At 42.1% G+C, this 19,064-nt stretch overlaps 1 protein-coding gene across 7 annotated transcripts in view; it reads right to left on the minus strand.

Annotated features, from left to right (window-relative positions):
• Nucleotides 1–19,064, minus strand: part of APP (amyloid beta precursor protein) — a 279,739-nt gene that overhangs the window by 199,444 nt on the left and 61,231 nt on the right. For all 7 annotated transcript variants that reach the window (XM_058731803.1, XM_058731802.1, XM_058731801.1 and 4 more), the window contains exon 2: nt 16,015–16,182. In XM_058731803.1, coding sequence (XP_058587786.1) covers nt 16,015–16,182 — 168 coding nt within the window. The remainder of the gene's footprint in view (nt 1–16,014; nt 16,183–19,064) is intronic.

The raw sequence follows: 19,064 nt of genomic DNA on the forward strand, positions 1-19,064 counted from the left end.
ACAACTTATATAAATAATAGCCTCAGATAAGAGGCAGTATGTGGGGCGCCTGGGTGGCTCAGTCAGTTAAGCGTCCGACTTCAGCCCAGGTCATGATCTCACGGTTCGTGACTTCGAGCCCCGTGTCGGGCTCTGTGCTGACAGCTTGGAGCCTGGAGCCTGCTTCTGATTCTGTGTCTCCCTCTCTCTCTGCCCCTCTCCAGCTCATGCTCGCACTCTGTCTCTGTCAAAAATAAATAAACTTGGGGCGCCCGGGTGGCTCAGTCGGTTAAGCATCCGACTTCGGCTCAGGTCATGATCTCACGGTCCGTGGGTTCGAGCCCCGCGTCGGGCTCTGTGCTGACAGCTCAGAGACTGGAGCCTGTTTCAGATTCTGTGTCTCCCTCTCTCTGACCCTTCCCCGTTCGTGCTCTGTCTCTCTCTGTCTCAAAAATAAATAAACAAAAAAAATATATTATTAAAAAAAATAAATAAACTTTAAAAAAAAAGAGGCAGTACATTAATGTTAATAAATACAAAGTGAGAGAGAAGATGCACAGCAAGAATTAGAAGTCAGGCTCTTACTTAGACACTTTGGTTCCAGGAACCTGAAAAGCGGCCTACTCTCCAGGCCATAGAAATAGGTTTTATCTTTGAAAAGCATATGTTATCAGTACATAAATTATTATTATTTTTTTAAAGAGACTTGAGGGAGCACCTGCGTGGCTCAGTTGGTTAAGCGTCTGACTTCGGCTCAGGTCATGATCTTGCGGTTTGTGGCTTCCAGCTCCACATCGGGGTCTGTGCTGACAGCTCAGAGCCTGGAACCTGCTTCAGATTCTGTGTTTCCCTCTCTTTCTGCCCCTCCCCCACTCGTGCTGTCTGTCTCTCTCAAAAATAAATAAACGTTAAAAAAATTAATAAAAAAATAAAAAAGAGTTGAAGCAATTCAAAAAATCAACAGCCAGAAGAGAAGAGTAAAAACAATCTTCGATCCACGTTAGAACGTGATATGGTAGCCTAAGTGTTTTTCCTCATTATCAAAAAATACCTTATTAAGACCTGGTCACCATCAGAACATTCTCATTCTACATTTTAAAAAACCCAAAGTCTCTCTTTCTCTATCAAAACTGGAAACATACTACTAATATTAATATTGATATGATTAATATATTAATCCAAAGATAAGTTAAAGAAATTTTTTTAATGTTTATTTATTTTTGACAGAGAGAGAGAGAGAGAGAGAGAGCGAGCATGAGCGGGGGAGGGGCAGAGAGAGAGGGAGACACAGAATCTGAAATAAGCTCCAGGCTCTGAGCTGTCTGGACGGAGGCCAACGCGGAACTCGAACTCTCGGACCGCGAGATCATGACCTGAGCCGAAGTCAGATGCTCAACCGACTGAGCCACCCAGGCGCCCCTAAAGATAACTTTCCAGTTGTCAAGTACATAAAGCTAGAAAAGACACTGATAATATATTTTTTAAAGTTTACTAAAGTATAAGATTAGAAAGTAAGAATAGAGGACAGTTCTCTTTATAGAGAGGGGACATTGGAAAGTGAATGCCCCGACATTGATGATATTTAAGGAGGCCAAGAACATGCTATTACATATACAATATATAAAAATACTTCATGTATCCTTATATTATTTATTATAATATGTAATATAAATTATTATATATCATTTACATATATATCTCATGTATATATTTTATATTTACATATCTGACATATGTTACCAAAGCCCTGCAGAACTTTCTTCTATTTCCAACATTTAAAGCAAAGAGGGGAACTCTCCAAGTCCCTTTTGCAAACAGGCCCCCGGGACAAATGATTAATGCTGCAAGGCCTATTGACAAGACAGCTAAATTCCAAGTGATCAAGGATATTCAAGACCACAAAATCAAATGCAGCTAGGGAAAAGCTGAAAACAGAATTAACGGTCATAATAAAAAGAACTGCTACAAATTCTGAACATAAATGGCCTACTGTTCTTCTAGCCTATTAAATTTTGACATAAATTTATAACCAAATTCCCAAAGATATTTCTTTTTGGAAAAAAAGATGCTAGAAAGTATGTAACATTACTTAATAAAATTATGTTTTAAATATATTAAGTATGAAGTCAACAAATAACAGGATGCTTTGGTTTGTCTTAAATCGATTTACAGCTCTGCCAAGGGGACAAGGCCACATAGCTGCACGAGGGGCTGGCCAAACATAATGCAGACCTTGAAGGAGGCAGGATAGAGCACGTGCATTCCAGACTCCCCCACAAACCAGAGCGACTAGATTCTATCATGACTGCAGTTGAGTGACAGGCACCTGGGGCATCCAGTATACCATTCTGTCTGCTTTAATATGCACTTGAAATTTTGAATTAAAGGTAAAACAACAACAACAACAACAACAACAACAACAACAACAAAACTAGTCCAGTGGAAACAGAGTCCAATTTCTAAATCTACAAGTGAAAACACAAAGATCCAAAGGGCATATGCACGAATGCAGTGGGCATTGTATACCCACGAAACAAAGACTTGGAGACAGTCTCTCAGGAGTGCTGATGCATATGGGCACATGCACCCCAATGTTTGTAGCAGCACTTTCAACAGTAGCCAAGTTGCGGAAAGAGCCTAAATGTTCATCAGCTGACAAATGGATAAAGAAGATGTGGTTTATATGTACAATGGAATACTACTTGGCAATGAGAAAGATTGAAATCTGGCCATTTGCAGCAACGTGGATGGAACTGGAGGGTATTATGCTAAGTGAAATAAGTCAGGCAGAGAAAGACAGATACGTATGTTTTCACTCACATGTGGATCTTGAGAAACTTAACAGGAGACCATGGGGGAGGGAGGGGATGGGAGGGGGAAAAAAGTTACAGAGAGGGAGGCACACCATAAGAGACTCTTAAGGACTGGGAACAAACTGAGGGTTGAGGGGGGATGGGTGGGTGATGGAGGAAAGTGGGTGATGGGCATGGAGGAGGGCGCTTGTTGGGGTGAACGCTGAGTGTTGTAAGGAAACCAGTTTGACAATAAACTCTATGAAAAAAAAAAAAAGAAACAAAGAATCGGAAACTCCATGGCAAAGTGGTAGGGAGGTAAACAGGAGACACTTTCATGTGAAAGCTTTTACATACCAAGTTCCTTTTCAAAGAACATATCCAAGAGGAGACTAAGAAAAACACAGTAATGATTTCCCATGTGCCAGAGTCACTGCAAAGGTTTTACGTGCAGCCGAGAGCCTGCCGTCCTCAGCAACTGCTCCGTTTCACAGATCAAACTGATGGAGCCAGTCATCCACTACCGAAGTCAGTGCCATTTCTGAGCACTCGGAGTGCATTAATTCTAAGTTTAAAATAAGTTTTACGCTTCAGTATGTAAACCGAAACAAAGTATGTCCCAGACAATACATTTCTGTCTCTGGATTAAATGTACTTATTTCTCCTTTTAAAGTCTTCCGAAATACAAAGACAAAGCCTATAAAACTGCTCTCCACTCTAATTCTTTTAATAATGCTAGGGATATTGGGAACACAAGATCTAATTTAATTGAGAAAGAACTGGAAACCGAAAACGGTCTCTGCTTATGGTGTAACAAGGTGCTAAGGGGCAGCTGATGAAACATGACCACAACAATGGGAGGTGCGAGTGGCACTGGGTTTTCACAACGACGATCTTACGCAAAAGCCAGGGACGTAAAAGGCAGGGCACCAGCCTATTTCGCAATAATCTGGCCCAAGTCTGCTTTCGACACTGGACATACATAGATTGTTATATACATACACTCACATTCAGGGTTGGAAAGTATTGTCAAAGAACTTTGTTCAGTGCATAAGGAACAAGTCTTACTCCAGAAGTGCTGAGTGCAGGAACAGATGGGGCAGGGAGAATTGCTAAAATAGACGAGTGTGAAAACATAATCAGATATGTATGCATATAACCTAGATTCTCATTCTTTGTCAGTTTATGGCTATTTTTTAAAATACCCAAACTAGGGGCGCCTGGGTGGCGCAGTCGGTTGAGCGTCCGACTTCAGCCAGGTCATGATCTCGCGGTCTGTGAGTTCGAGCCCCGCGTCGGGCTCTGGGCTGATGGCTCGGAGCCTGGAGCCTGTTTCCGATTCTGTGTCTCCCTCTCTCTCTGCCCCTCCCCCGTTCATGCTCTGTCTCTCTCTGTCCCAAAAATAAATAAAAAACGTTGAAAAAAAAATTAAAAAAAAAAAAAATACCCAAACTATACAGCTTTATTTGACGATTATACCTCTGAAAAGAGAAAAAAAAATATGCTACAGGAAAAGTCTTCCAGCATATCAATTAATTACATATGAAATACACAAGTCCACAGTATTACATGTACATAAAAGTACACAGTATTATCTATAACCTTACAGAATACAGTATTATACTACAAAATTACATAGTATGCCTGCAAATGTGTAATAATTACCCATTTAACAAAGTGCTACGTGAGAACAAGGACAAAAGTAAAATCAAACGTTAATTTGATGAAATGACAAATGCGTTTAAAAAAAAAAAAATCCTAACTTGGTAGCATCTCTTTTATTTAGCTCCAAACCCTATGGTTTGTGCAAACAATCCTTACAAGTATACAAGCCATTAATGCATAAAACATATCCGTTCTCATAGACAGGCGGCCCGGATGCTTCTATTAGAAAACTGTCTGACCTCACACGAATTTTTGGATCTTTCAGATACTGAAACCACAAAGCATCTGCGCCTGTAATTTGTGGATCCATTTCAAGTCTACAGGGGTGGATGGAGCACAAAGCAAAATAATAATAACGGCCAAGAACCTGCCACAGCTTTAGCACTTCACTGTGTATGCAGCACGTCCTCAAACCTGGTCAGATTAAAAGAATCACACGTGGGGCGCCTGGGTGGCTCAGTCGGTTGAGCCTCCGACTTCGGCTCGGGTCACGATCTCACGGTCCATGAGTTCGAGCCCCGCGTCGGGCTCTGGGCTGATGGCTCAGAGCCTGGAGCCTGCTTCCGATTCTGTGTCTCCCTCTCTCTCTGCCCCTCCCCCGTTCATGCTCTGTCTCTCTCTGTCTCAAAAAAAAAAAAAAAAAAAGTTAAAAAAAAAATTAAAAGAATCACACGTGATGCTTGTGTGTTTAACTTAATTTTAATTCCACGCTATTGCAGAATCAAGGGTGAGGAATAATTCTTGCCTGGGAAACCCACGTTTGGTGACACGTTTTATAGAAGGAAGCCCGGCAAGGGAAATGGTTTTGTTCAACTTATCAAACAGGCAGATTTTGTTTTGTTTGGTGATCCTGTTAATTTGCAGACAAAACAGCTGCTCATTTAGAGAAAGAAAATTAAAAAACAAAACAAAACAAAACAGGGAACACATGTTGTTAGCTGTGGTTAACACTTAGGAAAAAGAGAGGATAACCCGTAATTGAACTGAAGAGATTACAAGCACAGCCATATTCACCTGACTTTCCCAGCGGGGAATCTCTGCCCCTGCTTGAGGCTGAACCTGTTCCAGAACCCGCCCCCTCCCCCCCCCAGAGACCTGCTCCCCAGGTGAGTCAACCCCCTGCTCTCAGGCCTACCTTACGAAAGGTGCTCTGACTGGTAGGGATCCAGAGGACAGCAGGGCCTATGTTTTCATTTCTCTCCTTAAAAAAGGAGTAATAATGGTGGGGCTTGTATAATCTCTCATTTAACGGACGGTATTTAACTTGAACAGCCCACACCTGTAGGTTCCTATCACACAGCGAGGACACGCTCTAAGACTGGTTAGGCAGCTTTTCCTGCACCGTTCAGGTGTCGAGAGAGCAAAGGCTGGATTTGAAAGGTCTGTCCGGTGAAGCCCATGTTCCCCTTTCCTGGCACTTGACCCCTAGGGCTCCCTTATTGTATGATCTTCTCCACACCAGGATGATCCTTTACCTTACCTTTCCACGCTGACCTATGGAACATCTGAATCCCCTTCTCTTCCTAATCCAACCTACCCTCAGATACAGGCCAAGTTTTCTTTTTTTTTTTTTTTAATGTTTATTTATTTTTGAGACAGAGCATGAACGGGGGAGAGGCAGAGAGAGAGGGAGACACAGAATCGGACGCAGGCTCCAAGCTGTCAGCCCAGAGCCCGACGCGGGGCTCGAACTCATGGACCATGAGATCGTGACCTGAGTAGAAGTCGGATGCTTAACTGAGTGAGCCACCCAGGCGCCCCATGGCCAAGTTTTCTAAAAGCATCTTGACCGAAGAACACTCGTGCTGAAAAACAACCCCACAGCACTTATTTCCAGAATTAGACCTGAAATCCCCAGATTTCGAATCAAAACCTTCTACTTTCCAATTTTCTGAATTCTCAATTTATCCAGTTTTATATTTATAAGCGACTTAAAGGAGCCAAGCATGGTGTCTCGCCTCTCTCACACGACACAAAATCCAACCCTGAACAGCACTCTGTAAATATTGGCTGAATTTGCCTGAATTAACTTTGGGAAGGAACGAGATTCTTTATTACACTTGCAATTAAAAAAAATTACACATTTATTTTATTTTTGAGAGACAGAGAGACAGAGCACAAGTGGGGGAGGGGCAGAGAGAGAAGGAGACACGGAATCTGAAGCAGGCTCCAGGCTCCGAGCTGTCAGCACAGAGCCCGACGTGGGGCTTGAACCCACAAACCATGAGATCATGAACTGAGCTGAAGTCGGAGATGCTTAACCGACTGAGCCACCCAGGTGCCCCTACACTTCCAATTTTTTATTCTCCCATCCCGAAGCCTTCGGTTTAAGTAAAACAATGTTGTTGTTGTTGTTGTTGTTTTAATCTTACTTCATTCAAAAGAAAAACAGGACAATAAAATCTAAAAATTGCAATAGTTGTTGTAGGCTTCGCTGTATATTTCAAGGGGAGTATTATCCTATGTCTGCTCTATTTATAAGACTCCTAGTTCCTTAGAACAATCTAACGGTTGGGGTAATGTAACAGTTCATTAAGGCAAGTGGCCACTTTAGGCTGTTAAATGATGAATAATTCATACAGTTAGTTTCAAGTTGTTTCCGTGATGGCGGCACTTTCTGTGTCTAGTAGAGAACAGAGGAAAGGTCCTGCTTTCCACCACAGGACCACAGAGGAAAGTAATAATTGAGCGAGTATCTGTTGTGGTCAGCAACCCTTGCGGACGGACCAGCCCAAAACACGGTAGCTTCAAACAATAAGCATTTCTTAGCTCGCACCGTTTCTGTGGGTCTGGAATCGGGGAGTGATATGGACGTTTATGAGGGCGCTGTTAAGATGTTGGCCATGGTCACACGAAGACTCCACTTGGCTACGGGAAGCACCTCCAGGAGGTCCATTTTCGTGCCTGACAAGCCAGTGCTGGCTGTGGGCAGCAGGCTTTGAGTTCCTCACCACACGTACATCTCCATGGTGCTGCCTGAGGGGTGCCGGGAAGGCGGCAGAGTCGGGGGACCCTAAGCTCACCCCGTCCCACGCTTACGACTAGATAACCACTCACGCCCAAGTCACATCCCCATGATACGGCAGCTGGCTTTACTGTAGCAAGTATGCGAGGTGGAAGTCACGGGTCTTCGCGACCTACCCTTAAAAGTCACACGCCATCATTCCTGTGATGTCCTCCTGGTTGTGGGTGTCAGCCCCGCAGAGTGTAGGAAAAGAGTAGGCACAGGAGTAAGTCCAAGTTCCACTGGAAGGCAGCCGGGAGGCTAGGTAGCTACCACGTAACCATTTAGAATTTCTCACTATTCTGTGGGGTTAACTGGGCAATTCTCCACAGGGTGCTGCCGGCCAGACTACTGCAAGGAAGGCCGCAATGATTAACCAGGCCTTGCATGCACAGCGGTAAATGGTACCACTCTCTGGTGTCTCTGCGTCTATGGACGCTGATCCCATCATGAGGCCCCACCCTCACGACCTCATCTAGCCCTAATTAGCTTCCAAAGGCCCTACCTCCAAATACCATCACCTTGGATGTCAGGACTTCAACATATGAAATTGAAGGGGGGGGAACGGACACAAACATTCAGTGCATTGCAGTCCTCAATACATATTTGATGAAGAAATGAAAGAAAATCCTCAAATAGTACTGACTGTGTTAATAAAACAAACAAACAAAAAGGAAGTAAAGAAATGCAAAGATCTGAAGTGTAACTATTAGGATTAGAGAAAACAGGGCATTTATGGGTACCAAGAATGGATGATTTGGGATAAAATACAGATGAAACAAATACTCAATTTAAACCCCAAGTTTCAAACTATCTTCCCAATCAAACTTCCTAAGGGGTTTTAACCAGGTACAAAAATAAAAGACTCAACTTTTACTTTATGTGCCTAATCTTGCTCTTGAACAAGGATATTGCTGAAGAAATCAGGAGGCAAAAATGACAATATTGATAACAAAACAACCAAGAGCAGGGAACACAAATTGAGAGGAACATGAGAATACGAAGGACATGGACTAGATAATTCACCATCGAAATAATACTATTTGGGGGCGCCTGGGTGGCTCAGTCGGTTGAGCATCCAGCTTCGGCTCAGGTCATGATCTCGCGGATCATGGGTTCGAGCCCCACGTTGGGCTCTGTGTCGACAGCTCAGAGCCTGGAGCCTGTTTCGGATTCTGTGTCTCCCTCTCTGATCCTCCCCCGCTCATGCTCGGTCTCTCTCTCTCTCTCAAAAATAAATAAACATTAAAAAAAATTTTTTTTAATAAAAAAGAAATAATTCTATTTGACACGTCACATTAAACGAAGCATCAACACATACACTGTACAGCTATACACGCAACCCGTTGGAAGAATAAATTTAACAAGTGAGTTAAATTGGTTAGCAAAAGGTCAAAATGAGGTCATGGTCATGAGTTCAGTCGGTTTCGTCTTGTCATCGGACCACAGACTGCTAACAGCTGCCTCTCCGACTCAGCCAGCTGTCTCTAAAACATCTGTGTTTTGGTCACAAGAGGGACTGAGAACATAAAGAAAAAAATTATTCATCTCTATCAGGAGAAAAATAATCAGGACATGAGTAGCACTGTAAACGGTAACTAATAGTATTGGTTTCTGCTTATTTTTTAAAAAAAGGCATTTGGACAATGATAGATGCCAGAATACAGTGGATAAATATCTTCGTGATGCTGAACAAATATGCCGTTCCTAACTCTAAACTAAGCCATTGTTCAATAAGCAGTTAGAAATAACCAAGATAATGGTCATCCAACAAAAATAATAATATAGGAATAGAGATACTTTGGTGGAAGGATTCGTTATCAACAATGAACCCAGTTAAAGTCAGAACCTGCTGGGGCGCCTGGGTGGCTTGGTCGGTTAATCGTCCGACTTCGGCTCAGGTCATGATCTCACGGTCTGTGAGTTTGAGCCCCGAGTCGGGCTCTGTGCTGACAACTCAGAGCCTGGAGCCTGCCTCCGATTCTGTGTCTCCCTCTCTCTCTCTGACCCTCTCCCACGCATGCTCTGTCTCTCTCTGTCTCAAAAATAAATAAACGTTAAAAAAAATTAAAAAAATAAAAAGAACCTGCCACTGTGATTATTATGGCAATGAAACGGACTGTAGTATTACAACTTTGAAAATAATAAATTACTGTAACTTATAAACCCTGTGAGGAGACAGAAAAATTGAGGAGATAGAAAAATTGTGAATATTCTTTCTCTTGGCGTTCCTAGCAAGACAAAAAAAAAAAAAAAAAAAAATTCAATACTGCCTAAAACAAAAACATGGGAGTCAAAAAAAGGAATAAAGGAAAAGAACTATTTTCCCACAATACGGAAAAAATTCAATCCTTCAAAAGAAAACTATTCTTTACTTCAAATTATAAAAGCAAACTATCAGAACACGTACAAAGCGAGAAGTGGCAGGAAGACCTTAAAACATCAATAAGGAATATTCCGGATAGTTCAGGATGCACCACTCAATAAGAAAACGCCAAACGCTGTTTAAAAGTTCTGAGTGACCATCTCTCTAACCTCCCACAGTTTCTCAAAAGCCAGTTACAGTCGTGATACACTATGAATTCTCTCAGCTGCCTACTCTTCAAGCCTATAACTTGTCTAATGCACTGCATCTTTCTAAGTCCATTATGTTGGGACTATGGCCATTCTTCTATTTCATCCCCATGCCACTCACTCTTCACCCTTTTCCTGGCAAAAGCCCCTCTCCTCATTCCATCTGGTTGGGATGTCAAACAGGCCACGTGCCTTCAAGGCCAAGGTGGACCAGTCCCAGTCTACAAGCAGTGAGTCCTTGTAGATACGGTAACTGATACACAGGTAGGTCCTGCTTTTTTGGTCCAACCAAAATATTCTCCATGTGTAAAATGTTTAGTGGGTTTCTGTCACCTGGCAACAGAAACTGCCTAATTAACCCACCCTTACAATTTTCCCATCTTTTCTTTCTTCTAAGACTCCGCCTTATCCCCTGGATCTCATCCCTACTTGATTCCTATAGATACCTGAGCCTAGTTTTCTTTTAGTGGACATCTACCCTCCCCCCTAAGTTTAGCTTAGGCTTCTCTTGGCTTTTAAGTTAATTCCCTTTAAGAAAAAACCAAAGACACAACAAAAAACAAAGCCTTTTCTCTTTTCCTTGAATTGCCCTCAAGCTCTCTGCCTCTAGGTCTTTCCTCAAAGAGTTCACAGATGTCCTCACCATCCATTCATGTTATTCTTCCTGTAACTTCTTGCAAATTGACCTGTCCCAGGCTCTTCCACTGAAATTGTTATCATAAAGATCAACAATGACCTGTATGCCAATTACAAGACTGTTCTATTACGAAACAATACCTGTGACTCGGAAATGGGCATGAGAAACGGTGCCTGGGTGGCTCAGTTGGTTAAGTGTCCTACTTCGGTTCAGGTCACGATCTCACGGTTTCGTGGGTTGACAGCTCAGAGCCTGGAGCCTGCTTCGGATTTTGTGTCTCCCTCTCTCTCTGCCACCCCCGCCCCCCACTCACTCTCTGTCTCTGTCTCTCAAAAAAAAATAAACGTTAAAAAAAAAAACTAAAAAAAAAAAAAAAGAGAGAGATGGGCAAGAGAGATTACTGGGTGTCTCAGCAGTGACATGCAGGTATGGCTTTTGAGAGCCAGGGGCGGGAGGAGAAAAGATCTGATTCTACAGGGTGTATTCTTCTGAGTAACTTGCGGCTGCTACTGACTGGGCTATTTTACAGCTCTGTAAGGGTAGATGATGTAGACATCGGATAGCAGTGCAAATGTTTCCTGTCCCATGCAATGCCAGTCAGATGGGTCCCCTTCGTAGCCCTGCACATGAACTCTGTTGGGAAAGGAATTTAAATCTCTTCTGGTCAATCTGAACCAGTTTTAGCATCTTCCAGGTCACCTCATTCATTAATGGACTGAATGAAATGTTTGATGTGCGTTCATTTTGCAAGAGCCAAGCTTTTGCACTGTCAAAACTTATACTTCAGCCTTTTGGTCTACGTCACACTTGCACTTATCATTTCCTTCATGTAGAAATTAACCTGGCCTGACTTCCTGCACATGCCAGCTCCTAGTTCTGTTCCTAGGTCTCTGGCCACTGCTCCTCCTCCACGGATGGATGGCTGGATGGCGTTCTTTCACTTGTTCTCCTTAAATGGTGCAATTTAGCAAGATTCTTCTCCAGATTCTTCCCCAGAGGCATCATAAGGGCAAAATGAGAGCAAGCACTTAGCAAGGTAGCTTAGCACCTTGTTAATGCTCAGTAAAAGTTAGCTGGTATTAGCATCATCAACATTGTCAGTTTCTAAGTTGCTAAAAGTATTCCACAAGCCTTTCTCTCTCCCTAGATCCCCCTTTTAAAAAAATATTTAAATGTTTATTTATTTTTGAGAGAGAGAGAGAGAGCGCAAGTGGAAAGGGGCAGAGAGAGAGGAAGACACAGAATCCGAAGCAGGCTGCAGGCTGTAGGCTCCAAGCTGTCAGCACAAAGCCTGACATGGGGCTTGAGCTCACAAAATGTGAGATCCTAACCTGAGCCAAAGTCGGATGCTTAACCGACTGAGTCACCCAGGCTCCCCACTCTAGATCCCCCTTTAAGAACAAGTCATGTGTTCCACGTATCACAACCTCCTTAGCACCCAGAGATACATGTTTGAGGGAGCGAGAGACCATTGGACCCTCAAAAGGTATTCATATAATCCCCTTGCGATAAAATATTTCTAATGAAAGATGTATTAAAAATGCCCCCAAACAAGCCTTCCTCCCTGATTTCCAATCACCAGTTAGGTTCTGGTAGAAGGTCTGGGGGGGGACTCCTCACCTCTGCTTCCCTCTCCCATTTGCAGATGATGGGATTTGAGACCCTTAAAGCCCAGACTCACTAGCAGCATGAGGCAGCGGGGACGGCCACACAGTTCACTGGAAATATAATGGAAATATACTTCTATGTAATTTTAAATTCCCTGGTAGCCACATTAAAAAGTAAAACAAACAGGTGAAATTCATTTTAATAACATAGCATTTACAATTTAAAAACATACACATGATGTTTAAGTCAGTATATACAAAATATTTCAATATGAAATGGATATGAAATTAATGTGGCATTTTATATTCTTTTTTCATGTAAATCTTTAAAATACAGTATTTATCTTACACTTCCAGAACACATTAGTTTGGACTAGCCACACTGGGAATGCTCAACCGCCACATGTGGCTAGTGATTACCTTACTGAACAGCATCTAGTGGGGAACTGAGATTCTAGATATAGGGTCAGAGTGACAAAGCATGACTTTTTGAAATGCAAACCTACAGTCCTTCCCCTTCTTTAAAAATAAATAACTACTTCCAATGACTTCCTGCTGTTATGGAGAAAAACCAATTCATTAAGAGGCTCACAAGTCCGAGGTTCTGGCCCTTTCGTACTTCTATGGACTAATGTTTGTTTAAACCACCTTAAGTCTGTGGCCTGTGCACATCATTTTAGAACACCTCTGTGGGTAGTGAGGTGAGACAGGCAAATCATACCAGAATTGTGAGACAAACGAGAAACAACCAAGAAGCTTACTTACTCTCCAGTCCCATAGCCACAACAATCTGGGACCCAGAAGTCTGGGACCCAGAAGAACTACCCTGTGGCTTAGCCCTGGAACAAAAAACAGACTAAGACAAGAAGTGAAGCTAGACATTAGTGGGATCGCTAAGTGGTGTGGGAGCGAATAAGGGTTGTTCTCAGGGTGGTGAAAAGTAATTTTTATAGGGTCATCATACAAATGCAAAAGCATGTGATTACTCAGAAGTGGCAGTAACAGAGGAAAACTTTAGACGCAAACTATGACACGTGCATCAATTAGCCATTTAACCGAAAAAGATGATGTGGTCAACATCATTAACTGAGTCTGAGTTCTAGCCTTTAAAAAAAAAATTAATCTAACATTCCGAATGCATAATCTCTATGTGTATCAAGAGAAGTGAAATGATATGAAAAACCTATAAGCATGCACAGAAGTTCCAACTTATCCAACTCATAACTCATTACAAAACTGTACTAGAGCATACTTACTTAACAGCACAGAGGCTCCAGCAAGGAACCCAGAATCTAGATGTAGGGTCAGAGTGATAAAGCAAGAGGATGACTTTTTAAAATGCAAAGAGGAACTCTTTCATAGAATATGAATATTATTTTTCCAAAATGTATATTTTAGAAATGCCATATGCGGGCAAAAGTTAATTTCTTATCAATCCCTATTTAATAAATGCTTTTTTTTTAATTAAAAAAAAGTTTTTTAACATTTATTTATTTTTGAGAGAGAGAGAGAGAGAGAGAGCGGAGGAGGGGCAGAGACAGAGGGAGACACAGAATCTGAAGCAAGCTCCAGAATCTGAGCTGTCAGCACAGAGCCCAACGCCAGGCTTGAACTCATGAACCGTGAAATCAAGACCTGAGCCGACTGAGCCACCCAGGTGTCCCTTAATAAATGCTTCTAATAAGAAATATAATAGACTTAAATATTAGTGACTTTTACTTAAATTAGAAGAATTATCGTTTTACAGCATGGTTCATACTTCTTCAAGATACAAATGACTTGATATGTAATATATTGTGATGATATGGATGTAGTTTTGCTTCTCAAAACAGAAGAGTTAATATTTAGAGACTGTCCTTCCTTGGAGTGCTACCAAAAAAATTGTGTATATATGTAAAAAGTTACATATTTTAATACAAATATTATTAACAATACACACACGTACACATACTTCATTAAATACTCATTTTGGATCCAAAAAGACTAAAGGAAATTTTCTAGTACATAAAAGAATACAACAAAGAAAATGTTGCCAGGTTATCTGCTGTTTCTATGAAGGATAAGGAAGTTTTGCCAAGAGGCATAAGACTAATTCCTTTAAATGTTCTTAAAACACAAACAGCCACATAACCTAGAATAGGTAATTGTCTGGAAGCGTGGGATAAAATGTCTTGGACTCCATTTTTTAATTTTTTTTTTATGTTTATTTATTTTTGAGAGACAGAGAGAGCATGAGCAGGGGAGGGGCAGAAAGAGAGGGAGACACAGAATCGGAAGCAGGCTCCAGGGTCCGAGCCGTCAGCACAGAACCCGATGTGGGGCTCAAACCCACAAACTGCAGGATCATGACCTGAGCTGAAGTCGGACATTTAACCGACTGAGCCACCCAGGCACCCCCGGACTCCAGTTATTTTAAACTGAATTAATAAGGAAAGAATACCCTATACAATTATAGAAAGTAAACTAGAGAAATTACAAAAAGGATGAAAATCTTTATGAATGCTTCCTGAAAGCACCGTTTTTATAAGAAAAAGAAGGAAAACCATATATCCTTCTTTGTTATAAGGATAAATCAGGAACAATGAAAATGTTTACCAACAGAGGACAAGGGCAACTTTTTAAGAGTTTCTAAGTTTTAGCAATGTGAATGTTTCATGTTTTCAAGACATAAAATTAATAAGGAGGGAAAAACTAAAATTGAAGATAAACAGAAGTAAAATATACCAAACTGGTAACATAAATAGGGAAAATTAATTCTACCAACTTTTAAATACATTATCTTGGGGCGCCTGGGTGGCTCAGCTGGTTACGTGACCAGCTCTTGATTTCAGCTCAGGTCATGATCTCATGGTTCATGAGTTGGAGCCCCACATCGGGCTCTGTGGTGACAGTGTGGAGCCTGCTTGGGATTCTCTGTGTCTCTCTCTCTCTGCCATTCCCTCAAGCTCTCTTTCATTCTCAAAAATAAATAAATAAATTTAAAAAAAACCCACAACATTATCTGTAAATCTGTAAAGTCATAGTGAGATACATTCTAAAGATAAATGGAGTGCCAAGATATCTTAAACTTTACTCAGTTGGTTTATTGATGGTTGTAATATATCATAATTAAAAAGATTTTTTTTAATGTTTACTTATTTTTGAGAGAGAGAGAGGGAGCAAGTGGGGGAGGGGCAGAGAGAGAGGGAGACACAGAATCAGAAGCAGGCTCCAGGCTCGGAGCTGTCAGCACAGAGCCCGACGTGGGGCTCGAACTCAAAAACCGGGAGATCATGACCTGAGCCGAAGTCAGACACCCAACCGACTGAGCCACCCAGGCGCCCCTGACATCCTAATTTTTTTTTTTTTTAAATTTATACATATTATATATGGCAAAGCAAGTAAATATATTAGTAGCATAGTGAGGGGCGCCTGGGTGGCTCAGTTGGTTAAGCGCCCAACTCTTGTTTTTAGCTCAGGACATGATCCCAGGGTTCATGTGTTGGAGCCCCGCATTGGGCTTTGTGCTGACAACACGGAGCCTGCTTGGGATCCTCTGTCTCCCCCTCTCTCTCTGCTCCTCCCCCACTCACTCTCTCAGTCTCTTTCTCTCAAAATAAATAAACTTAAAAAAAATAGTATAGTGGATCATTAGGAACCAAGATCGTTACTGCAAGAGACAAAACATAAATATTTAAGAAGTTAAAGTAAAAAAAAAAAAACAACACCGAACGCGTGTGATCCCACAAGAATCGCTGGCTCTCAGAAGGGACTTACTTCTTGGCAATACTGCAAGATGTCTTCCTTGGTGCCGATGCACGTTTTGGTCCCCGATGGATCGGACTCCCACTTCCCATTCTGCACGTTCATGTGCATGTTCAGCTTGCCACAGAACATGGCAACCTGGGGTTCCGCAAGCAAGCCAGCATTGCCGTCGGTGGGCACCTAGAAAAAGAAGTTTAGGTTAGTTATCCAAATCCACAGCTCCGCGGATGGGGTTGGGGAAGGGTGGTAAAGAGGAACATGGCACAGAGAGGTACCAAAAATAGTTTATTCTCGCTTTCGGAGGTTCCTCCAAGCAGGGATTAGCCTTGCCTTCAACCTTCCTTTGAGTTAAGTAGAATGTGTGTTACCTTTATCTCCAGCCACCTACAATATAGTGCTTTTTTCACACTGAAACACAGGAATTAACAAGATGGAGAAGAATGTATTCACTGAAAAGTGTATGCGATTCCCCACAGCAGATTTTGCTGTGCCTCCTGAAAAGGTTCTGAAAATAAAATAAGGTGTTTTTCTGAAATAAATATAATCACCCTGAAGGAAACCGTATTCTCCTAATCTCCAACGGACTCACACAAAGAACAAGGCCAAGTCCCTGCCTGATGACCAGGTCTAAGAATAAGGTTGCACAGTGCCTCCTGGAGCAGACGCCATGGTGTTAGTGCGCTTATTAGCTAGCAAGTGGACATTATGATCGTTTGAACATAAAAACTACTGTAGGATTTGCCATGCACAAATGTGACTGAATATGTCGGCCATTCCAATGGTTTTCCCCCTAATATTCTCTGGTTATCACTCTCTCAGGTCTTAAGAATAGATTAAGGGTGCTGGAGTCTCATCTCCCCAACTTTGCTATGGAAGGATGCAGACTCTCCAAGACTGTCAGAGTATCTGCTGTGTAGTAAGCTCTTAGTAGGTCTTGGCCATTACCACTGGAGGCAATATACCATTTGCCCAAAATAAAGGAAAAGGTTGCCCTTCTGTATTTCCAAAGCCTTCTGTGCACGGGTATTACCTTCACATAAACATTAAAAAAATTTTTTTTCATATAAATATTTTAAAAAGGGAAAATGGACGTTCTGAAACGCCAAGAAGAGAGGTAACAGCGAGGGATAAAAAAATAAATAAATCCACAAGAGTAAAAGCGTTATTTGAAACCAGGGAATCAAAAGACACATTAAGCAAAGTAATTCCTCCTTTGTTAAAGCCAGCTGCTGAGGAAGCGTGTGAGACCCGTGTCGAGAAGAGTTAACTGCCACCAGAAGCCATTCATGCAGCCAAGGACTGGAGGGTTCTATAATAAAGCGTATCATTTCTAAAAATTGTTCACAGGAGGGAATAAAAAACAAAATACTAAAATTGCACTGAGAGATTTCAGTTAAGAAATAGCTTCTTGACATTTCTTCCCACAGAAATGTAAAAATAGATCAAACATCTGTCCGTTCTAGTCATCTTCATATATATTTTGTCCAACCACAGCAGAAGATCTGTTGTTTAAAAAAGAAAAAAAACAATCTTGCACTGAACCCAGCTGAGACCCATCACAGACCCGAGTGCGGAATCTCTAGAATCGTATTTCAGGTAACATTTTCTCCATGTCTAATTCTACCCTGTAAGGCATACCAAACAGAATTTGGCCTCGACATTGCCAGATGGAACAAAACAGCAGCTGAGGCCACAGCATCGGGTCATCAACAAGAAGAGCTGGGCCCCTTGCACACCTCCCACAATTTCCAGGCCGGAACCTGGGAGGCTCATTCTCCAACAGATGCAAAAAGCAGTCTAAGGAGAATGCTCCACAAACTTGAGTTTCACAGCTTTCCTGAGGGCATAGGAGGAAGTTCAAAACCTTGGTTCTAAAAATCAGAATACAAATTTTGCCAATTTTATTGAAGGAAGGAGGAAGATAATGACACTGCAAGAAAGGCAGACAATAATCAGGCACCTATAGGTAAGGCCCTGTATTAGAGACTATGAAGGTTATAAAGATGTTTTTAATATATAAAATTTACTTATTCATACGTAAAATATAAGTCTCGCCATCAGGGCGCGTACAATCTAGTAACGAAATCACCCCTGGATTCCCCATGATACTTTACTCTGCTCAAACTCATTCCTTGTCCCCAAGATCTCCAGTCTTAGCAGAATCTTGGTAACTTGTCTCTAACTGAACAGAGAGACTATTGATTCCCCCAGCACAGTTGGTAATTATTTTATTGAATTTCCCCCTTGCTGGCTCGAAATTTCTCTGTACCTCAGGCTCTCCACAATCTGTTCACTACAGGCTTCTACATCCTCGCCAGTAAAAGTGCCCTTCATTCTGTACCTTCTCCTCAAGAACACTTCAGTGCCACTTTCTCTCCCGGTGGCAGCCGGCCTCCAGCAAGGCCCCCAAGGATCCCTGCCTCCCGGTGTTCAAGCTCTTGTCAGTGCTATCCCCTAATGCGTAGAAGTCTGTCTGCGCAACAAATAGAATATGGCAAAAAAATAATATATGACTTCCAAGGCAAGGTCAAAAAAGGCACCCCGGCGTCTTTCTTGCTCTCTGGGATCCCTCGCGTTAGGAGAAGGTCAGCTGCCATGTTGTACTGACATTCAGGCAGCTCTACGGAGGGGCCCACGTAATGAGATGCGGAACCAAGGCCTCCGTGTCAACAGCCTACAGCCACATCAAGCCTTCATGACTGCAGTCCTGGCTGGCATGACTGAAACCTGGAGCCAGAACCACCCAGAAGACACTCCCAAATTCCTGACCCACAGAAACTGAGAGACTGAAGGTTTGTTTTGTTTGTTTTTTTTAAATCATTAAATTTGGGGTAACCGGCTACACAGCAGCAGATCCCTAACAAGCTCTTTCTTTTCCAGCCCCATGAGGCATCCACAAATAGCCTTTGATCTCCTCTACTGAAAAAAGCAAACAACAGACAAAAGAAAACAACAACAACAACAAAAAAACCCCACAAAACTTCCTCCATTCTCTTATCCTCCAGAGCAGAGGGTGAATAAATTTCTTCTGCTGGGGGCCAGAAAGTAAATATCTTACGTTT

Source organism: Neofelis nebulosa, chromosome 5 (assembly GCF_028018385.1).
Source record: "Neofelis nebulosa isolate mNeoNeb1 chromosome 5, mNeoNeb1.pri, whole genome shotgun sequence".
NCBI lineage: Eukaryota > Metazoa > Chordata > Mammalia > Carnivora > Felidae > Neofelis > Neofelis nebulosa.